We start from the raw sequence: 20444 nt of genomic DNA, 5'->3' as shown, positions 1-20444 counted from the left end.
TCATGGCCACTGATGATAACCTATAATATATGGCATAAATAAATATTATTACTTATTTTCTTGCATTTCCATGTGAATTTAAAAAAATAGAAACTAGGTTAGAAATAAAACACTTGATCAAAGACTGCAGTCCACAGATATGAGCGTTCTGAGAAAGATGAGGGCAGTAAACAGGGCTAATAGGAAAGAATGTGATATTGTTTGCATTCAGAAATGTGTGAGCAGAACTAATCTCAGGTGGTATGGTTACATAATCAGAACTGGAGAGGAAAGGAAGGTAGGGAAAAGATTCAGAGAAAGACCAAGATTGATGCAGTCAGAAGTGCCTCAGAAGACAGAAATATAAGATCTGGTAATATTGAAGTCTTGACTTGACAGTGATTAATTTGGAGGAAAACTGCTGTTGATAGGAAGTTATAAATTAAAAATGTCAAGAAATTAGATTATTGGTTTAATCCTTTATCCAAGGGTAAGCAAACAAATTTTGCACATGAAGTAACTTCATGACTGGGCAAATTGTGAAGTTACTTCATGTGCAAATTTTGTTTGCTTTCACTCATACATAGAGGCTAATGACTTCACATCACTTGTCTTAATAACCTATAATGCACATGTGCGATGCTATGCATTCAACATTTCTCTCTAATTCAGAGTATTTTAGTATCTGTATTCAGAATATTATCATCAGATGAGACCTCAATAAAGGTTGAAACTGGTCTGGGTAGTGACCCCTTCCCTTAATGCATAGCATTATATATCCATAAGAATATGTGCTTTGCATTATGGGATACTAAGGTAAGTGACATGAAGTCATTAGCCTCTATATATGAGTTGCCCAGTTGTGAAGTTACTTTATGTGCAAATTTTGTTTGCTTTCACTTGGATAAAGGATTAAACCAAGATATACTTTCTTGGCATCTTTAATTTATAGTATAACCAAGTGGAAAACCTTTGATAGGAAGTTAGTAATGATGTAACGTTTTCATGCTATCATAATATCCTGTACTCTCCATGATGGTACCTATCAGTAATTTGATGACGAGGACTGATAAAGGCTGTTATGTTAAGAATACTACAGAAAACTTACATCTGAATGTTCTGTCTGTGCGATTTTAGTGTAAGCCAGATAAATTGACTTAATTTCCCAAGTTAAGACTTTTATAACATCCCCTAGGCTATATGGTTGTTTTGGTGACATCATACAGGAAGTCAGAAACTTTTGGATTAAGAGACAGAATTTTGTGACCTGCACATTACATATTTATTGCACTGTATTAATAAAAATAAAACCATAATATGTCTTTTATAAATTTAAAAATTAAGTTTATTCAAGAACACATAAGTAAAACTGTACCTGGAAAAAAATTCACTAAACCCTGCTGTAGTACTCTACTACTGCAGTTGCTTACTGGAGGCCTGAGGTGACTTGAAAAAGTTATTGAAAGGATTTATGAATTTTTTGCCATTAAGCACACTTGCGGTACTAAACGTACAATAAGCAACCATTCTTCAGTGAAATAGCATGAAAAAAATAATAATAAATACCTCTGTAGCTGATTCAGTCAATTAATCTGTAGAGTCAATAAAAATGTATGGATGAAGAAATATATTCCAGGAATGGTTTTCAAGTAACACACTACAATGGTCTTATTATTAGACAACATCAGCACATCCAGAAATTAAAAATTTTGCCAGTAGGAATATTGATGTTGCCTGTCTGCTACAAAACTATACTGCTCTTATCCAACCAACAGAAAAATGCATTACCAGAAACTTGAAACACCTTGATAGAAAGGAACAAACACCATATTTAAGAAATCTTACTGATTTTAAAGGAACAAAAGAAGGTCATGCCAAATTTGCAATAATGATAACAATGATCTGGTTGTTTACCTTCTACATAATTTTTTTTCGAGTACTGAGAAAGTAGGTAAACAAGTCATGGTAAGAATATACAAGGTAAATATCAGGAGATGGCAAAATATTCTGGAGGCTATCAAAAAAGTTTAGAAACAGAAAAAGGAGTACTACTGTAAAAAGAATCAAAGATGATAAAAGTAACATGAAAACTGAAGATAAGGATGTCCTAGATGTCTGGAGTACTTTAAAAGACTGTTAAATGAAACAGGAAATGACAGAACTGTAGTGGAAAAATTTCAAGAGAAATGCAAACAGGAGAATATATAAATACTTGAGGTATAAAAAGCATTGAAAAACTTGAAATGCAGAAAGGCAGCTGGAGCAGATGATATTTGCCAGAAACACTCAAATATGGAGGTATAAAAGTTTTCAGTGACTACTGCTTAATTCAGATGGTCGTGTCAGGTCGAATTGCAGATGATTGGAGTAGAGCTCTCAAAGTTCCCACTGTGAAAAAAGGGAATAAAGATGAACGTGAGAATTAAGGAGGAATTTCTCTACTAAGTGTTCAAGGTAAGATTTATGCAAGCATACTTGAAAAGAAGATGAGAAAAAAATTGTGGAAGAGAAAATGGAACAACAACAAGCTAACCCATACATGGTACTAATGTACTATAGGTTGATCTACCAACCTCTCGTGTATGGACTCAAAATTTATAAAAAAAAATAAATAAAATAAAATAAAAGAAGCTGGATTCAGGACAAATAGAAGTTGTCAAGATTATATTTTCACTTTAAGTCTCACATATAGTCGAGAAACTGTAAAAATATAACAAGGATCTGTAGTTGAGTTTTGTAGATCTGAAAAAGGGATACAACAAGGTGCCCAGAGAAAAGCCTGTCAAAACATTTCAATATGGGGTAATGAAACATTATTCAAAGAAATATATAGTCTATATTTAAGTTGTCAAGTCAGCAGTTAAAATTAAAGGAAATACAGGAAAACGTTTTGATGTAAAATCAAAGATAAGACTAGGATGCAATTATGAAAGAAAGTGGCATTAAACCTGATATCTGAATTGGAGATAACAAACTGAGCTGCTTTATGCAGATGATGTTGCACTTCTAAACATATCCAGGGAAAGTCTGCAGGATTCTAACTAAATTGAATAACAGCTGTGACAAATTTGGCATAAAAATCAGCAATTAAAAGATCAACTATGAAAATTGGCAGGAACAGAGAAAACTTCAGCTGCATTCTTAATGGAGAGCCTATAGAATAAGTAAAATATTTCAGCTATTTAGACACAGATTTTAGTGAAGAGGGCAAATTAAATTTGAAAATAGACAAGGGAATAAGCAAAAACTGGTTTGGTGGGGGAGCCAGTAGAATAAATTTATATAGAATAAGAGAGCAATTAGCCAAAACACTAAACTCGCAGTATACATGACAGTATTCAAACCAGTTTTAAGTTATGGATCTGAGAGTTCGGTTAGAAATAAAGCACTTGGTCAAAGATTAGAGACACAGATATGAGAGGTTTTAGAAAAATTAGGGACCTGTACCAGCAGAAGTAATCTAAGTATGGTCACTTAAAGAGAATGGGAGAGGAAAAGTTAGAAAAACAAGTGTTTGATGCCAAGATGGCAGGGAAAAAAAAGACTCAGAGGAAGACCAAAGTGTAGGTAGACGGATTCAGTAAAAGTACCTTAGAAGAACGAAATGTTAAATACAACAATGTTAGAGTACTTACAAGTACTCTAATATTGTTGATAGGAGATTAATAATAATGTAAACTTAATCAAAGTTTATATTAAGTAGCCTGAATACTCCTCAAGGAGTACACATAAGGAAATTGGTGATGAGATGAAGTCAATGGAAGAACTGTTAGATGTCTGACTAATCACTTTTTCTTTTTTAGAACAGGCTGGATAAAGCTTGCTTCCATGCTGCTGAATAGATGCCAAATGAATAAGTGCAGCTTGTAAAGATAGTATAATACCAGTGGGCATTAATTCTAAAGCATGGATTATTAGCACAGCTGGAGAGATACTCAAGTTCCTGGGCCAGATGGTATCAATAGTACTGAGTATTTTTATTTTTTTTAAAATATCCTTTTTTTGAAGAAAGGTGGATTTGAAAAAAAAACAGGAGATTTGTTTTGAGAAGAAAATATTAATGCCAAGAGGTGTTGTACCTTATCTTTAGATGTTAGCATTGTTCCAAAGGTGAAAACATAGCAGTGCAAAAGTTTTGCCCAAAAGCCTTTGCAAGGGACCAGAAAACTCAGCTGTCGTTTGAGCAGGAGACAAAGCTTAGTGTATTTGGCCCTTACAAAATCTGCTTATTTTGTTGATTTTTTTTTTATTTCAGTTTAGAAGCTGTAGTTAAAGCTAAATGAGAAGTAGTTTTAAGCTTAAGCCATTGAGCATATGCTGCATTTTGACCTTTGGCACATTTGTCAGAAAATAATAGCCTGAATAAGGGTTTTGAGTGGAGCAGGAAACAAAGACACTCATCTCAACAAGAATAATTTCAATTATTAGATCAAAGCAAGTGCTCAGATCAGAAGAGTGGAAGAAATGATTGGACTGTGGAAAAGAAGCAGAGAAATTCCGATGGTCATCCCATTTGGCATCAGTGTAGCACCATAGGATACGACGCAGAGATTGCCTGGATGAAGGACGATCTGTGGGAAAACATGGATGGGGTGGTAAAATTAGGATTTGGCCTACATGGGCAATATTTGATTCAAAAGATTACAACAATTGATTTCGTGTCCTGCTCTTTTCTCTCTTCTTCTTCCACAGCTTCCAACAATTGCTCTACATCTTCATTATCAATCTCCAACTCCAGTTAATCGCTAGCAGCACTATCTTGTCACTAACATCTTGATCAGCAGCTTCTTCCAAACACCTTTCATACCTGTCACATCACTTTATGGCTTCTATATTATTTGTGCAATGCAAGATATTATATTGCTTCTAAAAGTTCCTGGGGGTTTTCTTACCTTCAGTAGCACAATAGCCTGAGTAAAAGCATTTTATAACGTCTTAAGGCAGCAATAATACTTTGATCTAGCAGCTGCACTATCTATTCAATGAATGTGTTAATGGGGTGGTTTTCATAAGTAAGAATGGCTGTAAGTTGCACGTCTTAGGTCAAGGACCATCTGTATATATGTGAGTAAGGTAAAACTTGTACGTCATCATGATCATCAAATTCCTGACATGTACCTTCAATGCATGTACAGGATATTACGATACTACTACTACTACTACATGAAAAACTTACATCATTACTAACTTCCCTATCAACAATTTTCCTCCAAATTAATCTGTTATCTGTCAAGACTCCAACATTATCAGATCTTACATTTCTGTCTTCTAAGGCACTTTTTACTATATCAATCCACCTACATCTTGGTCCTTTTCCCCAAAGAACACTTGTTTTGCTAATCTTTCTTTTCCCATTCTGTTTAAGTGACTATACACCTGAGATTAGCTCTGCTAACACATTCCTGGATGCTCACAATGTATGTCAAGTTCTTTCTTAATATTATAATTTTTAATATAATATTGCCATTGATACCATCTGTTCACTTCCCTAATCTTTCTCAGAACTCTCATATCTGGTCTCCAGTCTTTGGTCAAGTGTTTTATTTCTAACCCATCTCTCAGATCCATAAGTTAAAATTGGTTTGAACACAAGACAGTGTTCAAACCAATTTTAACTTATGGATCTGAGAGATGGGTTAGAAATAAAACACTTGACCAAAGACTGGAGACCAGATATGAGAGTTCTGAGAAAGATTAGGGAAGTGAACAGATGGTATCAATGGCAATATTATATTAAAAATTATAATATTAAGAAAGAACTTGTATACGGCTAATTTAATGGTTTGACTAATTTCTTTCTTGCTCCATATAAATTTATTCGGCTGACTTCTTACCATACAGGCTTTGTTAATTGTTGACATTTTCAATGTTCCTGCCTATTTTCATTGTCTTTGCCTTATTATTTCTGATTTTCATACCAAATTTATTTTTTTACTAAAGTAGAAATGGAGGAATTTTTTGAGAATTTAGGGAAAGCAATGGACACAATGAAAACGGAAAAGTTGGTCATTATTGGAGATCTAAACTGCAGAGTAGGAAATGATTACAAGAATGTGTACATCTAATGTGTGAAATATAATTAAAAGTAATATATTAGAATCCACAGTTTCCTCAAAGGCTCAAGTTTAGTGGATACAGGAGTTAACCGAAGATACCTGATGCTGGACTATGCCTTCATGTAATACACATCTGTTATATTACCTGTAGACTGGTCCCTACTCTTCTTTCTTTTCTTCTTGCTCCTTCTCCCCAATGCAATTAGAGTATTTGAGCGCTAGGGATGAATCTTTCCTATTTTACAATTTTTTTTTGTCCCATGCAGTGTGAATCTGCCTTCTCTTCAGGTACTTAACATTCCTGGGTAGATATAACCAGGTGGCATTCATGAATGCCACCTGGCTATATCTACCCATATCACACTACGAAGACAGTTTTACAGCATTCTGGAACTACAAAGGATGTTGGTAGAAAATCTGCTGCTGGTAATAAACAGACCAACAAAAAGAACTCATTACAGCTCAGGAGGACTTTTATGGCTGGTACCAGAGATGTTGAAACACGTATAAAAAGTGGTCAAACTCAAGCTATTAACAATACGAATTCTCACACTATCGATGGTTTACCACGAGCCTTTGTGAGATAAGATGGCCACAAACAGGAGAATTGGTTACAGATGAGGGAAACCTTTGCTTTATTCAGGAACATAATGACAAGAAGAAGTTGGTTTTTTGATTCATAAAACTATCAAAAAAAAAAAAAAAAAAAGGAATGTGAAGGATCTTAAACCTATAGCAGAATAGCTCTTGTCAGACTTAAAGAAAAACCAATAAATATATGAATAATGCAGATCTACATCATTATACAGTGAAGCGTGCATTAATGACTTCTATGGACAGAGTAACTCAGTGATAAAACAAATTCCAAATATCCCATTGTCCAAGGATAGTAGAATGCAAAAATTGATATAGATACTGGAAGGAATTTTCTCTCCCATTGTGGCGCATTTGGTTTTGATGAAACCAATGACAAGGATACAAACTTATTGATTTTGCCATTCAAAATAATTTAACAATTACTAATAATTTATATCCTCATAAGCATCAAGAAAATAGACATGGACCCTCATCTAATGAATCTTCCCAGAATTTAATCGATTATATACTTGTTCAAACAATGCATAAAACATCAGTTAACCTTCCTAAAACTAGATCTGTCCTGAGAGCCAATACTGGTAGTGGTTGCAACATGGTCATTTCTACCTAAGAATCTAAAATTAAAACAAATAAAAAGTAACCAAAAACAAAGGAAAAGAGTTGAGAAGTTGGAATCACCTGTCCCAAACTGCAGTTCCTTGAATACTTTCCTAAAGGAATTCAAAAGTATTGAAAATGAATACAATTTACAAAGCAATTTTAGAAGCAGATGACATCATAATAGGGAAATCTCACAGGATTATCCAACCCTGGATACAGAAGACATTGAACAGCTATGTGACTAAAGGGGAACCTTAAAATCCACTATAAAGAAGGATAACAATATCAGGAAAAAATATAAAGAATTAAACAAAATAATAAGAAATAAAATTAAAACAGCTAAAATCAACTGGATTCTGAAGGAATGTGAAAAGACTGAAGAGGAACTACAAAGAAACAACCCTAAGTGTTTTCCAAATGGAGCAGACTAACAAAACCTTCCACTAACAATAATTGGTCAACTGAGGATGATAATGGCATGCTTTTGACTGGAAAGGTTGAAATCTTACAGTGTTGGCATGATAACAAGGCTAAAAGGCTAACCTTTTTTTCAGAAGACAGTAGCCTTAATAATCAAAACCTTGAAGACATAATACAAATGACACAGGATGAAGGAGACTTCTCTATTTTAAGCAAAGAGGAAGAATCAGCAATTAATTCTTTGAAGGTGGGAAAATCCCTAGGCATAGATGGCATAACTAAGTGCCATCATAATTTCAGAACTACTGAAAGCAGCAGGATAACCTAACAAAGATGCCCTATTCAAAATGTGTCAAGATGTATGGAACAATGAATCATCACCTAATGATTGGTGAATCTCTATTCTGATTCCTAAAAAAAAAAAAAAAAGAATAATAAAAAGAATACAAAATGTAGCAATTATAGAACTATCAGTCATCTAAGCAAAATTTTAGAAAGTATACTTTCAGAGCACCAAGCAGGATTCCATACAAACAAGAGTATAATAGATCATTTATTTACAATAAATCTCACTAAAGAAAAATATAAACATAATAAAATGCTGCCATAATTTTAAAGATATACAGAAGGCATGAAGCATTGCAGAGAATACCTGAACCAGTATGGAATAGATAATAAAATAGTAGGCCTAATTAAAACTCTTTATAGTTTCTCAGAAATGTTAACAGAAATCAATGGAAAACTATAGCAAACCTTTATTCAAAATGGAAAGAGGTGTGCATCGAGTCTCCATACTTTTACCAGTGCTTTTCAACCAACACTGGGAAATATAATAAACAGTGGTACTGGAATTACAGTTGGTAGCAAAAAATCAGTAACTGAGATTTACTGATGACACTGACCTAACAGCAGAGAATGAACAGACAGTTTCTAAGGCACTTAGTAAACATACATTAAATATCAGCATCCACAAATCAAAAAACATGTCTTCATACAAGAAACTTATGAAAATTTCAGTTAAGTAGAAAGATTCGTGCATGCACACACTGCTAAAGCAACTGTTACCCTTTAAAAGTTCCACTTTAGAAGGACAAAATACAGCTAACTACAAGACTACATCATCAACACCCTTGTTAACTCTATTTTGTTATGCAGATGTGAGAGTTGGATATTACTAAAGGAAAATGAGAAAAGCTTATTGGCCTTTGAGATGAAGTACAGAGAAACCTTGAAGATATCATACATGGAATGTCATACGTTACAAGATTAGAAGGAAAATCTGCCCCATTGTCAGAACACAATTAATTATCGTCACTAAAATAAAATGAGATCAGCATCTTGAATTTTGATATCAGGTATAATACAGCTTTCCTTCATAATGTGATCCATATAGATAATGAATAACAGAGGGGAAATGTACATCCTTGTCTGACACCAGATTTAATATCAGACCATCTTCCTCAATTCTAACTGCTGAATTACAACTCAAACAAAGACTAAGTGCTGCATGATATAATGCCCCACTGACACAATATAACTGTAGCTTATGAATAGCTTTCTGCCTGGCACCTTGTCATATGCCTTTTCCAGATCTACAATTGTTGTAAAGTGAAAATCTGATCTTGACAGCCTCTATTTGGCCTGAACCCAGCTTTCCTTCCACAATCCTTCTCAACTATGCTTGCATAGATCTTACGAGGAACACTCAGAAGAGAAATACTTCTGTAATTCTGACATACTCGATCATCTGGAATTCGTCCCTCTGAGCGATGCAGTGTAGCCACTGCAAGACTTTTATATCTACATACTTGAGCATTTCTGGTAAAATATCACCTAGTCTTGCTGCCTTTCCACCTTCAGGCTTTTTCAAAATAATTACTCCATACATCAAGGATGTCTTTTCCTCCAGTTTTCATGTCACCTTTATCATCTCTAATTCCTTTGGGCATTTTCAACAGCTTCCAGAATATTTTGCCTTCTTCCTGATATTTACTTTCTATGTTCTTGTCAAAGTCTTCCCATGACTTTTGTTTAGCTTGCTTACATTTGTCTCTGTATTCTCTAAGAGCAGACTTATTCACCAATAACTTTCAATATGCTTTCTTCTTTTCTTTCTGAGTCCGCATTGGAGTTCCGATTTTTCTATCCTTGCAGACCTCACCACATGCCTCTCTGTCTGAATCAATGCTTTCTTCAGGGCTTGCCACTGAACATCCAAGGTTTGGTTCCTGTTCTCAAACTCTTTCATTTTTTCTTGAATAATGTTTGTGTATTTTAGTCTACAGTTCACATTTGAGAGCTGATCAAACTTTTATTTGCTTTAAAACTTTCTTACATGTTCTTCTTTTCAATATGAAATTCAAATTTTATCCTGCTCAAGACTAAATGGTGATCGCTTCCAATTTCAAATCCTCTGTACACTCTAGTGTCCTGCACCAGTGAGAAAACATCACTATTAACAATAATATAGTCAATGAGACTTTTCTTATTCCTTGCATCTTCTCTCCATGTGAAGATATGAACATTTTTATGTTGGAACATTGTGTTAGTAATAACCACTCCATGTCCTGAGCAGAAATCCAACACGCATTTGCCATGATTATTAGCTTTGCTCTTTTCTCCAAATTTTCCCAAAGTATTTCTGTATGTCTGACAATTATTTCCTACTCTGCTTTAAATCCCCAACTAGGACCAACTTTTCTTTTTTCATTGCATCAGTTGCTTTCTCTAAAGCCTCAAAAAATCCTCCACTTCTACCTCAGTAGAACCTTCTGTGGGACCATACGCACAAATAAGTCTAATTGTCCAGTTCCTCATTCTGATATTTGTCCACATCACTAAAGATCAGCACACACCAATCTGTGGTCCTGAATCAATTCCATCTGTCCTCCTGAACTTCAAAGGTTTAGTCTATTTGGACCTGCAAATTGTTCATTCGATCTCTGTTATCTCAAGAAAAATATCTATGTCCCCTTTAAGCCCATGTAACACAGCCAAAAACACTGAGATTCAACACACAGCCACAACAGCAACAATCATTTGGTAAATCTCTTTGATCCGTCAATATTCATTCATCACAGCTCTACAAACAAAGACAGTGATGTGATCATTAAAGAGATGATGGGATTATTCCCACAAGCAAATTTAAAACTCAGGTGTTAGGAATAAGGCATTATTCTTGATAGAAGAGTTTCTATTTTGGAGGTAACAGCTAAGAAGCCACAGAATGATACCTGCATGTTGATTAAACATCAACATGTATATGAAACAGAAAGAGTAGGTTCTGGCATCTCCATGTCATCATGCCCTGAATGTCAAATAGTGCTAGATGTACAGAGAAGTACCACTTATGTGACTTAGCAAGCAGTAAACAAGCAAAAACTCACTGCCTGCAAAGTAAAATGCACATATGCACAGCATTAAGTGGTTCATTTCAAATTCTATATAGAATGTTAACTTTGTCACTAGAAGCCCTTCCATCAACATTTTTACTTATAAGCTCCCCTAGTCATACTTCACCCAAGAAACAGAGATTATTATAAGGTATTTAAACTAGCACAAAATCAAATGGATTTTATTCTCTATAAAAATTGTTTGGCATTGACTTACTGATTGGTTAGTGAATTGTTATACATTCTCAGTTTGTTGTAAGAATGCAGAACAATTGGCAAATCACTCAGTAAGTCTATACCAAACAGTTTTTATAGATAATAAAATCCATTTGACATGCTGGTGTAAATATCATTCAGTCTAACATTTATGATGAGCATGTACTGGTTTCACCAAAGATGAAATGAGTCATTCCTTTTGAAATAGCCAAATTTTAAGTGACAATAAATGTTTTTTGAATTTTTAAATGTTCATTAAGTTCGTTTACTGAATAAAACAAGTAAATGGGAAAGTGTCATAATAATGTATTTTAAATACAAATATTATTTAAAGAAATATGTTTACTTACAAATTTCAGCATATTCCAATCAAAAACATAATCATACGTGAATCCTTGCCTGTGAAATAGATTTCGTAAGAGTTGCCTTAAATAAGAATAGTCAGGCTTTTCATCAAACCGGAGAGATCTGCAGTAATTCAAGTATGTTGCAAATTCAGCTAGAAGTAAATTTTAAATAAGTTACACAGTGTAATTTTATTAAGAATAACTCAATTGCTCTAAAACTACAAATACAGTCATACAATGAAAATTTCTTATTAGAAAAATAATCGACTAGTTTAATATACTTTTAAAATTCCTAAAGGAACACTAAGATATCTTTTAGGCTGGTAAGTTGCACAGAAAGGCATTGGCAATTATTCAGACTACTCTTGTGCTTTTTTTGCTCTTGTGGTGTTAAAAGAACACCACAAGAGCAAAAATCAATATAATAATTTATTAAGCTGCTAACATTTTAGCAGCTTAATATGAAAAACATGAATTTAGGTTTATAAGTTAGTTTCTAATTTGTCATGAGTGAGTGACAATGGGATTCAAGATACACTGTGTTTAATTGTTCAACAACCAACTTTTATATTTTTGTTGTGAATCTCATCCATGACTTTTATAAATGTACATTAGTATCCTATAAGCAGAGCAGTGTTCTTGCAGTGGGTGGTAACATTGATCTACTACCTAGACATTCAAAAATATCCAAGCAAAGTGGGTATTCAAATCTATAGCCTGTTGGTTGGAGAGTGAAACTGCTATCCACTTGGTCATCCAGGCCAACAAATTGATTTTATATGAATCCACCATCCCCACCTTTTATGATAATACTACATATTTGTGAAAGGTTGTAACCTATAATACATTAATACTGTTGGTGGGCATTATCACTCAACCACAACTGCATCCTTTGCAACAACAACATCTCACCTCTACTTTCCTTATTATATCATCATAAGAAAGAGTCTCCATAGCTTAGTCAGTATAGACAAAGCCCTGGGTTTGATTCCTGTCCATGACATGAGGAACCTTTATCTGGTCTCTTCTGACTAAAGGTGAGTTAACCATTCTCATATGGAGGTGGAGGTTCCCCTCTCCCAGTAACTCAGGTTTTTCATCCCTCAAAACAGGCAAACTGGTCCTGTGAACAAACACACACGGCTACAGTCATAAATACTTATGGCAGGGAAGGCAATGGGAAACCACATTGTGTCATATCTCCCTAGTAATCAGTTGCAACCCTCTCAAAGAGAAGAGGCCACAGGATTAGCATGGTAAGAAGGTTGGGATTTGTGCATTTGTTATGTCTCATGCCCAATTCCAAAAGGTTATTAGACCTAGAATCCTCTTTACATGATCTACTTTGGCTCACGATATCCTAACCTCGTGGTTAACAATAAAGCAAACTTTATTGCTTTCATTCATAGCTACTACCATTCTCCTAATTCTGATGATGCACTGACCTATTTGACTATTTATCGCTAAAATCTCATCCCATATAATCTAATTACCCCAGCAGTGAGATAATCTTCATTAGTGATTTCAACATCCACAATCCTCCAACTTCATAGACCAAGCACTGAAGGAGAAGCTCAACTAGTTATCAGTAATCACTTAACACAAACTGTTCATCAATCCACACTAGAATATTCCTGATAATCCTAATCATTCTCCTAACGCCCTGGACTTTTTCTTAACCAGCTTTTCCCCCACCAAATATATTATTGATATTAGCTTTCCTCAAGATTCTGACAACCTCGTCAATATTTCATTTTCTACAGTTCATTCTTCTGAGCCTTGCATTTTGTAACACTACATTAGTATCACCTGAGATTATCTCCTTATTTCTGCCTCTTTTCCCATGTCTGATTACTACTTCTGTTCTTCCGACCCAATAACAGAAATTATTTTCACTGGGATGAGTGCTTTTATTTCCAACTCCACTCAAAGCCCTTGATCCTTATCCAGCCATGGTTCTATAACAACTGTGCCATAGCAGTCAAAGCCAAAAATTTAGCATATGTCTAATGGCTCAAGTAAAAAAATACTTGCCCCTCACTCAATTTATATTATGGATTATAACAACTGAAAAACTTCAACAAATCCAAAGCTGACTGTAATGGTCAAATGCACTAAGCTGGTTTCCTATTCAAATGGCAACCAAGCCTTCTAAATTCCTTGCCAAGGCTATGGGATGCAATTTCTGTCCATTTCCACTTATCTCACATCCTGATGGTACAATGGTAAAATGAGGGTGTACTGAAAAGTTGTGATATTCAACCATAAAGGAACTGATGTAGAACCATGTAACTTACACATTATTCTACATACTCCCCCACGAAGTGTTATATACTTGTTACAACACTGCTGCATCATTTGCAGTCCCTGAGAAAAAAGTCTTTCCCTCATTGCACAAACCAGTCCTCAGCTGCAGATATGACTTCATCTGTGGTAAATTTTATTCCTTTCAAGTGTTTCTTTAATTTTGGAAATAGGAAACAGTCAGATGAGGCCAGATCTAGCAAATAGGGTGGGTGAGGCAAACATTGAAAACCCAAGTTGTCTGTTGGGTTTCATGAGCAGTGTGAGCAGGTGCACTGTCTTGCAAAAGCAAGATGCCTCAGCTTAGTTTTCCTTTTCAGTGCCTCCTTCAATTCCTCCAGAGCTGTTGAATAAACTGCTGCTGTACAGTTTCACCTTTTTTGAAGTACTTGGTAAGAATTACACCATCCATGTTCCAAAAGAAATGGTAAGAAACTTCCTTGTGACTTTTGGGTTCAGAACTTCTTTGGCCGTGGAGAACCTTTGTATCTCCACTCCAATGACTGTTGTTTGGTCTCTGAGTGATGATGCCATGTTTCATCAATAGTCACAAGCTAAACAATTTGCACCTGATTTCTAACAATGACCCAAAATCCCTTGAGATGACAGCACACATTCTCTCTTTTAGTCAGCATTCAAACATTTGAGAGATCCACTTTGCTGAGAGTCTGCATGTCCAGATGTTGGTGGACAATGACTCCAATTCATTCCAGGGATATCCCTAGAGTCTTTGCAATGTTTTTGGCTGGTATTAGTCTTGTGGAAGGTCTTCCTGATCTTGGGGCATCTGTTGCCTCAGAATGCCGTGTTAAACTTGGCCAACCATCTCTTAACTGTTAGATATGCTGGGGCAGTCATCTAAAGTCTCACACAAAGTTTGGTGAATCTCAGTTGTGGACTTTTCTTGCAACACAAAAAACTCGATGATGGCCACACCACTATGCCTTCGAATTTCTTCAAAACCTCTGACATGTTTTATTATATATCCTAAAATGAAAGAACAAATTATTACAATTTGAAGAAACATGGGAGTTAAAGAGTTTTAAGATATGTTCTTTCTTGTGGTTATATTAGTTGTTTTAATATCATTTTTGTTCAGAACTTTTCAGCCCCCCTCTCCCTCGTATCTCCTAAAGATAAGCAGATACCTTAGCATCAGCTTTTTCCCACAAAATACTGTATGGACAACCAAGGCAAATTTCCCATTATTTCATGAAGTATTCATGTCTCCTCTGAAATTTTGTCAAGGCAACAGAAACACTTGTTGCCTTGATACCAATAAGTCTCTTAGTCCTGATAGTATTCCTCTGGTTATACTAAAAGCTTGTATTCAAAAACCCTCATCCATCTCGTATTCATCTCTTCAAGCTGCCATCCATCCAAATCTAATCCAAAAAGAAAAACTGACCATCAAACTATCACCCTACTGTTCTAATTTCTCAAAAATAATGGAAAATGTCATCAATAACCAACTGCTTAACTACTCGGAGACTCAACAACTCAGTGATCACCGGTATGGATTCCATCATTCTCTTATTCTCATTCCATGGCAGATCTAACCAACCTCACCCACCTTTGAACATGACCTATGGTAAAGTTCAGAGAAACTGAAGTGGTTGCTCTTGATATTTTCCAAGCATCTGACCAAGTCTGGCATTGTGGCCATCTTTACCAAGCTATTTCTCTTATGGTATTCCTCCTTTCCTTTTTGGATGGGCTGCCAGCTTCTCTTTCTGGTCATGGTTTGATCAGATTTTTCAATCAGTGCTATTGTACCTCAGTGCTCTGTGTTTTCATTTACACCACTCTTTCTCCTATAGATCAATGACCTTCTCTCAATGACATCCAATCCTGTTCACAGCTTCACTGATGACAGTACTCTCCAATCCTCTTTTTTTCATTTTCATAATCTTGTAGTGCTTAGGTAATTCATGCTTCATGATCTTTACCAATGCCTTAAACGCTAATCTTGCCATTTTCACGAGGAGAAAAAATCTGGTAAATATTTTAATGCTGCCAAAACACAATTTTCTCATTTCCAGTAAGAAAGCCCATGCTTCATTCTCCCTCATTTTTGACAATATCCTTTTCACCAACCAGGATCAGTTTTCTCCTCCTTGGGCTGACTTTCACATCTAGCCTATTGTGGCACAAGCATATCAGGTCCACAGCCTCTTCTACCTCCAAAAATCTTGTTTTTTTTTTTTTTTTTTTTTGGTTCTAAACAGTGTGCTATCCCTGCTTAACTGATATTTTATAAAGCTGAAATCTGCCTGACCTTAGAATGTGGGAACAATATTTTATATTGTTCTCATATTCTAAGGTCAGGCAGATTCAGAGATCATTCCAATTAATAGATGACTACTCTTTCACTGACCCACTTTTCCATAGATGCTGCATTGTTTTTTCTATGGTATTTTCAGGCACCACTTCAGTTCTTCAACTTTCCTTTAATCATATGTAAATAGGGGCAACTGCTGTTTCACACCACAATACAGTTCAGTTACAAACTCATGGAACCAATTTCTTGTTCTTCACTGCCTACACCTCTGCTATTTGGAACAGTTTTTCCAATGATTACAATTCTCAGGTTAAAAAAAAAAAATTAAAAAAAAAATCCTTTCTTCTTTTAATCACTTGCCCACAAATGGCACTGTTGTGTCCTAGGTCTTGGGAACTCTTGTGTGAAGGACTGATTTAAAAAAAAAAAAAAAAAAAAATTGTATATGTTGGTTGGAGAGTGAGATGATATCCACTTGATCATCCAGACTGACTTTATATGAATCTACCATACCATCTTTTGTGACAATACTATCTGTGAAAGGTTGTAACCTAGAGTACATTATAGTGCTGTAGGTGAACTGTACAGACTAATCCGCTCACACAGTACTTGTTCAACACACATCAGACCTTCAAAAAAAAAAGGCAGTGTTACACTGGCCAATGAAAATCATCTACTACTTCAAGAGTGCATTATCCACTGTATCAATGAAGACAAACTACAGTCACTTATAATCATCACATATAGTAAAATAATACAAAATGGGATTTTAAAGATGATAATGCATATTCCTTCCTCTTCCTTTTCTGTCAGTGCATATTTAATATTACAGGTAACACAAGGTAAGCATATAAGCATGGATTAGATTTGTTTTGTTTGCCTGCAAATTATTCCTAGATTTTACTGAAATTTAGGAATAATTAGCAGGCAAACAAAACAAATCTAATCCATGCTTATATGCTTACCTTGTGTTACATACTATTGAACCAATGAGTTGATTGCAAATCCTAAATAATTTTTAGGATTTGCAATCCTAAAAATTATTTAGGAGTTCATCAGGGCCCAAAGACTTTCAGGTATCCATATGAGTCAAAATTCTTTTGATGTCTTTCTGGGGAAAAGGAAGTGATTGGCTTTGTCATCTATGTAGGAGTTGGAAGAGAAGAATGATCCAGGAAGTTAGCTATCCTTAGGTGATGGCTCAATGCTACCATCTTGGCGAGAGAGGTGGGAGCACAGATGAACAATAGTTGCACCCAGCTTTTGCAAGGAATTAGAAAGTATGATGCTTGATTGCTATTGGCATGTGCAACGAGTTTCCTATATTCAGTCCTTTCTAAGCCATACATAGTCCTGTTAATGATGGTTTTGCAAGTACTGTAGGCTTCAGTGTACGCTGCAAAAGAAGCTAGAGTTATTGTCTTAATCCAATTTTGATAACTTGCCCCCACCACCACCAAATAAAATAAAAAATAAATAAAATAAATAAAATAAAATAAATTTGTCTTCACTTGCACTTGGAAAATCATGGCTTGAATACTGGATGGGCTTTTTGAATACAGTAAAGAATGAAGGTTGTCATTCTAACATGGATAATTTCTGTAACAAAATCAAGGCATCCACCAGATCTGTGAATCTGGAGAATGGAAACAGTAGTCTGTCCATGAAAAGGTAAAAATCATGGAGATCTTCCTACTTTGTTGTAGTATCCTAGTTTGTAAAGGACAGAGAAGGTGTTTCACTAAAGATGAAATTTGTAGATCACACCTATGATCTGAATTGTGAAGAGTGCTATATGCCCACAGGTGCGAGACCTTTAGACACTTCTGCGCATATCAAAAGAAGAAGAATATATTCTGATAATAGGGTACTTAATCCATCTAGTGGGATGAGTTGTTTTATTATTACACATTGGAAAATTTTATGTTTATGCACAAATTTCGCATGTTGGTGACGAATTCGTACATTGCCTTATTCCTTTCTCCCCTTCAACATAAATTGACTCTTCTTGGCACATTGCCAGATGAGGGTCTCAGATCTGTGGTCAGACAGTAGGTCAGTTTAAGAGTATGCCTGGAAGGAGAACTGGTTAAGAAATGATCTGGAGTGTCTGGTGAGTGGAAAGGAATGTGGAGATTAACAGTTTGCTTAAGGCAAATTGTTAATCTCCCACATTCCTCCACATAAGCTGCATAACTAAATGTTATGCAGCTTATGTGGGTAATAGCTCATTTTGTATTTGAAAGATTTATCTTAAAGTAAAAACTATTCTTTAGATTTTTTATCTAAACTTTTTTAGATTCAAGTCGAAAAAAATAGTGCCACTTTTTATGTTCTATTTATTTTAAATAGCACAGCCTGTATGTATTTAGATCATTATGATGATTTTAAGTAGTGATGTTAATTTAAGCTAACATAACATTTTGAAATGAAAACATTAATTTTATGTTTTCATAATTTCATATTCTTTCTCATGTGTCCCATTATTTCTGCATTTGTACTTTTCATGTTTTGTTTTGTTTTGTATTTATTATGTTTGGTTCTTGCTCTCTGTGTTCTGTTATCAATGTACAATTTCCCATTAGTTCTTTTCTTCTATTCCTCAGTTTCCTTTCTACTTTTGCTCTAAATTTTTTTTATTCTATTTTCTGCCATTTTCTGTCACCAATATACAATTTCCAGCCATTTCCTATGTCCACTGATTGTGACATCATATTCAAGGAAATTCAGCTTGATGAAAGTTAAACTGTTTATAACAAGAGCTTAAAATGGCAGTGGTTCCATGGGACATAATGGACTTAGTCTGGAATGGAGTTTGTTATGTTTGTTATTGGAGTGTTTGCTATAGTTCATGTCTGCTGCACTACATTTCAATAAACTGCATAAAGTCAGTGCAGAATTACCACTATCAGTTCAAATCAGTGTCAAGTTTTCTGAATAAAAATGATCCGTAATAGAAATAACTAATACTGGGTTTATTGGTCGTGCAAGTAGTTTCACCACATTAACTAGTGGCTTCATCTGGGTTAGGATGAGCATACAAATATAAATAAACAACAAGCTTTGATTATGAATCAATACATTACTAAAAAATACGGAATGCATAGGAACCATTACACAAGTACAATAGAAACGTGGAGTTGGATGCTGGCACATGGTCAGTCTTTGTTCAGCAGGTGCGTCTGATAGTTAGCAGAGAAATTAAACTCGGATATGTTTAGAGATCTGATCCGTTATTTCCAAATGTCACGCAGAATCATCTCTTGGTTTCTGTTTAGGGTACCATGTGAGTGGATTACTACTGTAGTAATCCACTCACATGGTACCCTAAACAGAAACCAAACTACCTCTTTTATGTTGCGGGAGCTATAGTCTTCTTCTTCTATGTATGGCATGGAGCTCTTATCACATTCAATGTTGTGGTGACTGTTGGAGAAATGGAATGCAAACCCTGAACTGTGTTCTTTGTTGTTGTTGATGTCTCCAATATGTTCCTTTTGTCTTATTTCTAAACTTCTTGAAGTTTGTCCTATGTAATTAAAGCCACAAGAACATGTGATGTTGTAAACTCCAGGATGTTTGTTATGAGTTGTGGTCCTTGGGTGAGCGTAACAGATTTTGTACTGTCATAATCGGTTTGAAGTCTACGCTAATGTCATGAGACTTCAGGAAATTAGCAATTTTTTGCAAACAAAAGGAATGGAAATTGAAGTTCTGAAATGAATGTCATGGATTTGTTGTAGAGAGGGATTAGAGAGTAGTATTATTTTTGTTATTTTTTTAGAATATCCAATGCTGATCAATAGTTGGAGAATAGAATGTAATTCTTCTGTCAATGTTCCTTCATCTCTTATAATACAGATCACTCTTCTTTTCAACATATATTTTCATCATCAAATTCCTGGCGTGTACCCTCAAGGAGAACAGGATATGATAGTACAACATGAAAAATTTACATTATTACTAACTTCCTATCTACAATTTTCCTCCAAATAAATCTGTTACCTGTCAAGACTCCAACATTATCGGATCTTATATTTCTATCTTCTAAGATGCTTTTTGTTGTATCAATCAATCTATATCTTGGTCTTCCTCTGGGTCTTTTTCCTGCCAACCTGGCAGAGAACACTTGTTTTGCTAATCTTTTCTCTCCCATTCTGTTTAAATGACCATACCACCTGAGATTAGCTCTGCTAACACATTCCTGGATGCCAATAATGTCGAGTTCTTTCCTAATATCCTCGTTTTTAAT

At 35.0% G+C, this 20444-nt stretch overlaps 1 protein-coding gene across 1 annotated transcript in view; it reads right to left on the bottom strand.

The window, feature by feature from the left end:
* LOC150108988 (casein kinase I-like) overlaps window positions 1-20444 on the bottom strand; it is a 129008-nt gene that overhangs the window by 8497 nt on the left and 100067 nt on the right. Inside the window, exon 6 of the mRNA XM_090411213.1 lies at window positions 11611-11759. Coding sequence (XP_090267339.1) covers window positions 11611-11759 — 149 coding nt within the window. The remainder of the gene's footprint in view (window positions 1-11610; window positions 11760-20444) is intronic.

This window comes from Typopeltis vanoorti, chromosome 2 (genome assembly GCF_054136105.1).
Source record: "Typopeltis vanoorti isolate ZY-2024b chromosome 2, IOZ_Tvanoo_1.0, whole genome shotgun sequence".
Classification (NCBI taxonomy): Eukaryota; Metazoa; Arthropoda; class Arachnida; order Uropygi; family Thelyphonidae; genus Typopeltis; species Typopeltis vanoorti.
The sequence above is the reverse complement of the archived record's forward strand: the minus strand, read 5'-3'. Positions and strand labels throughout refer to the sequence as shown.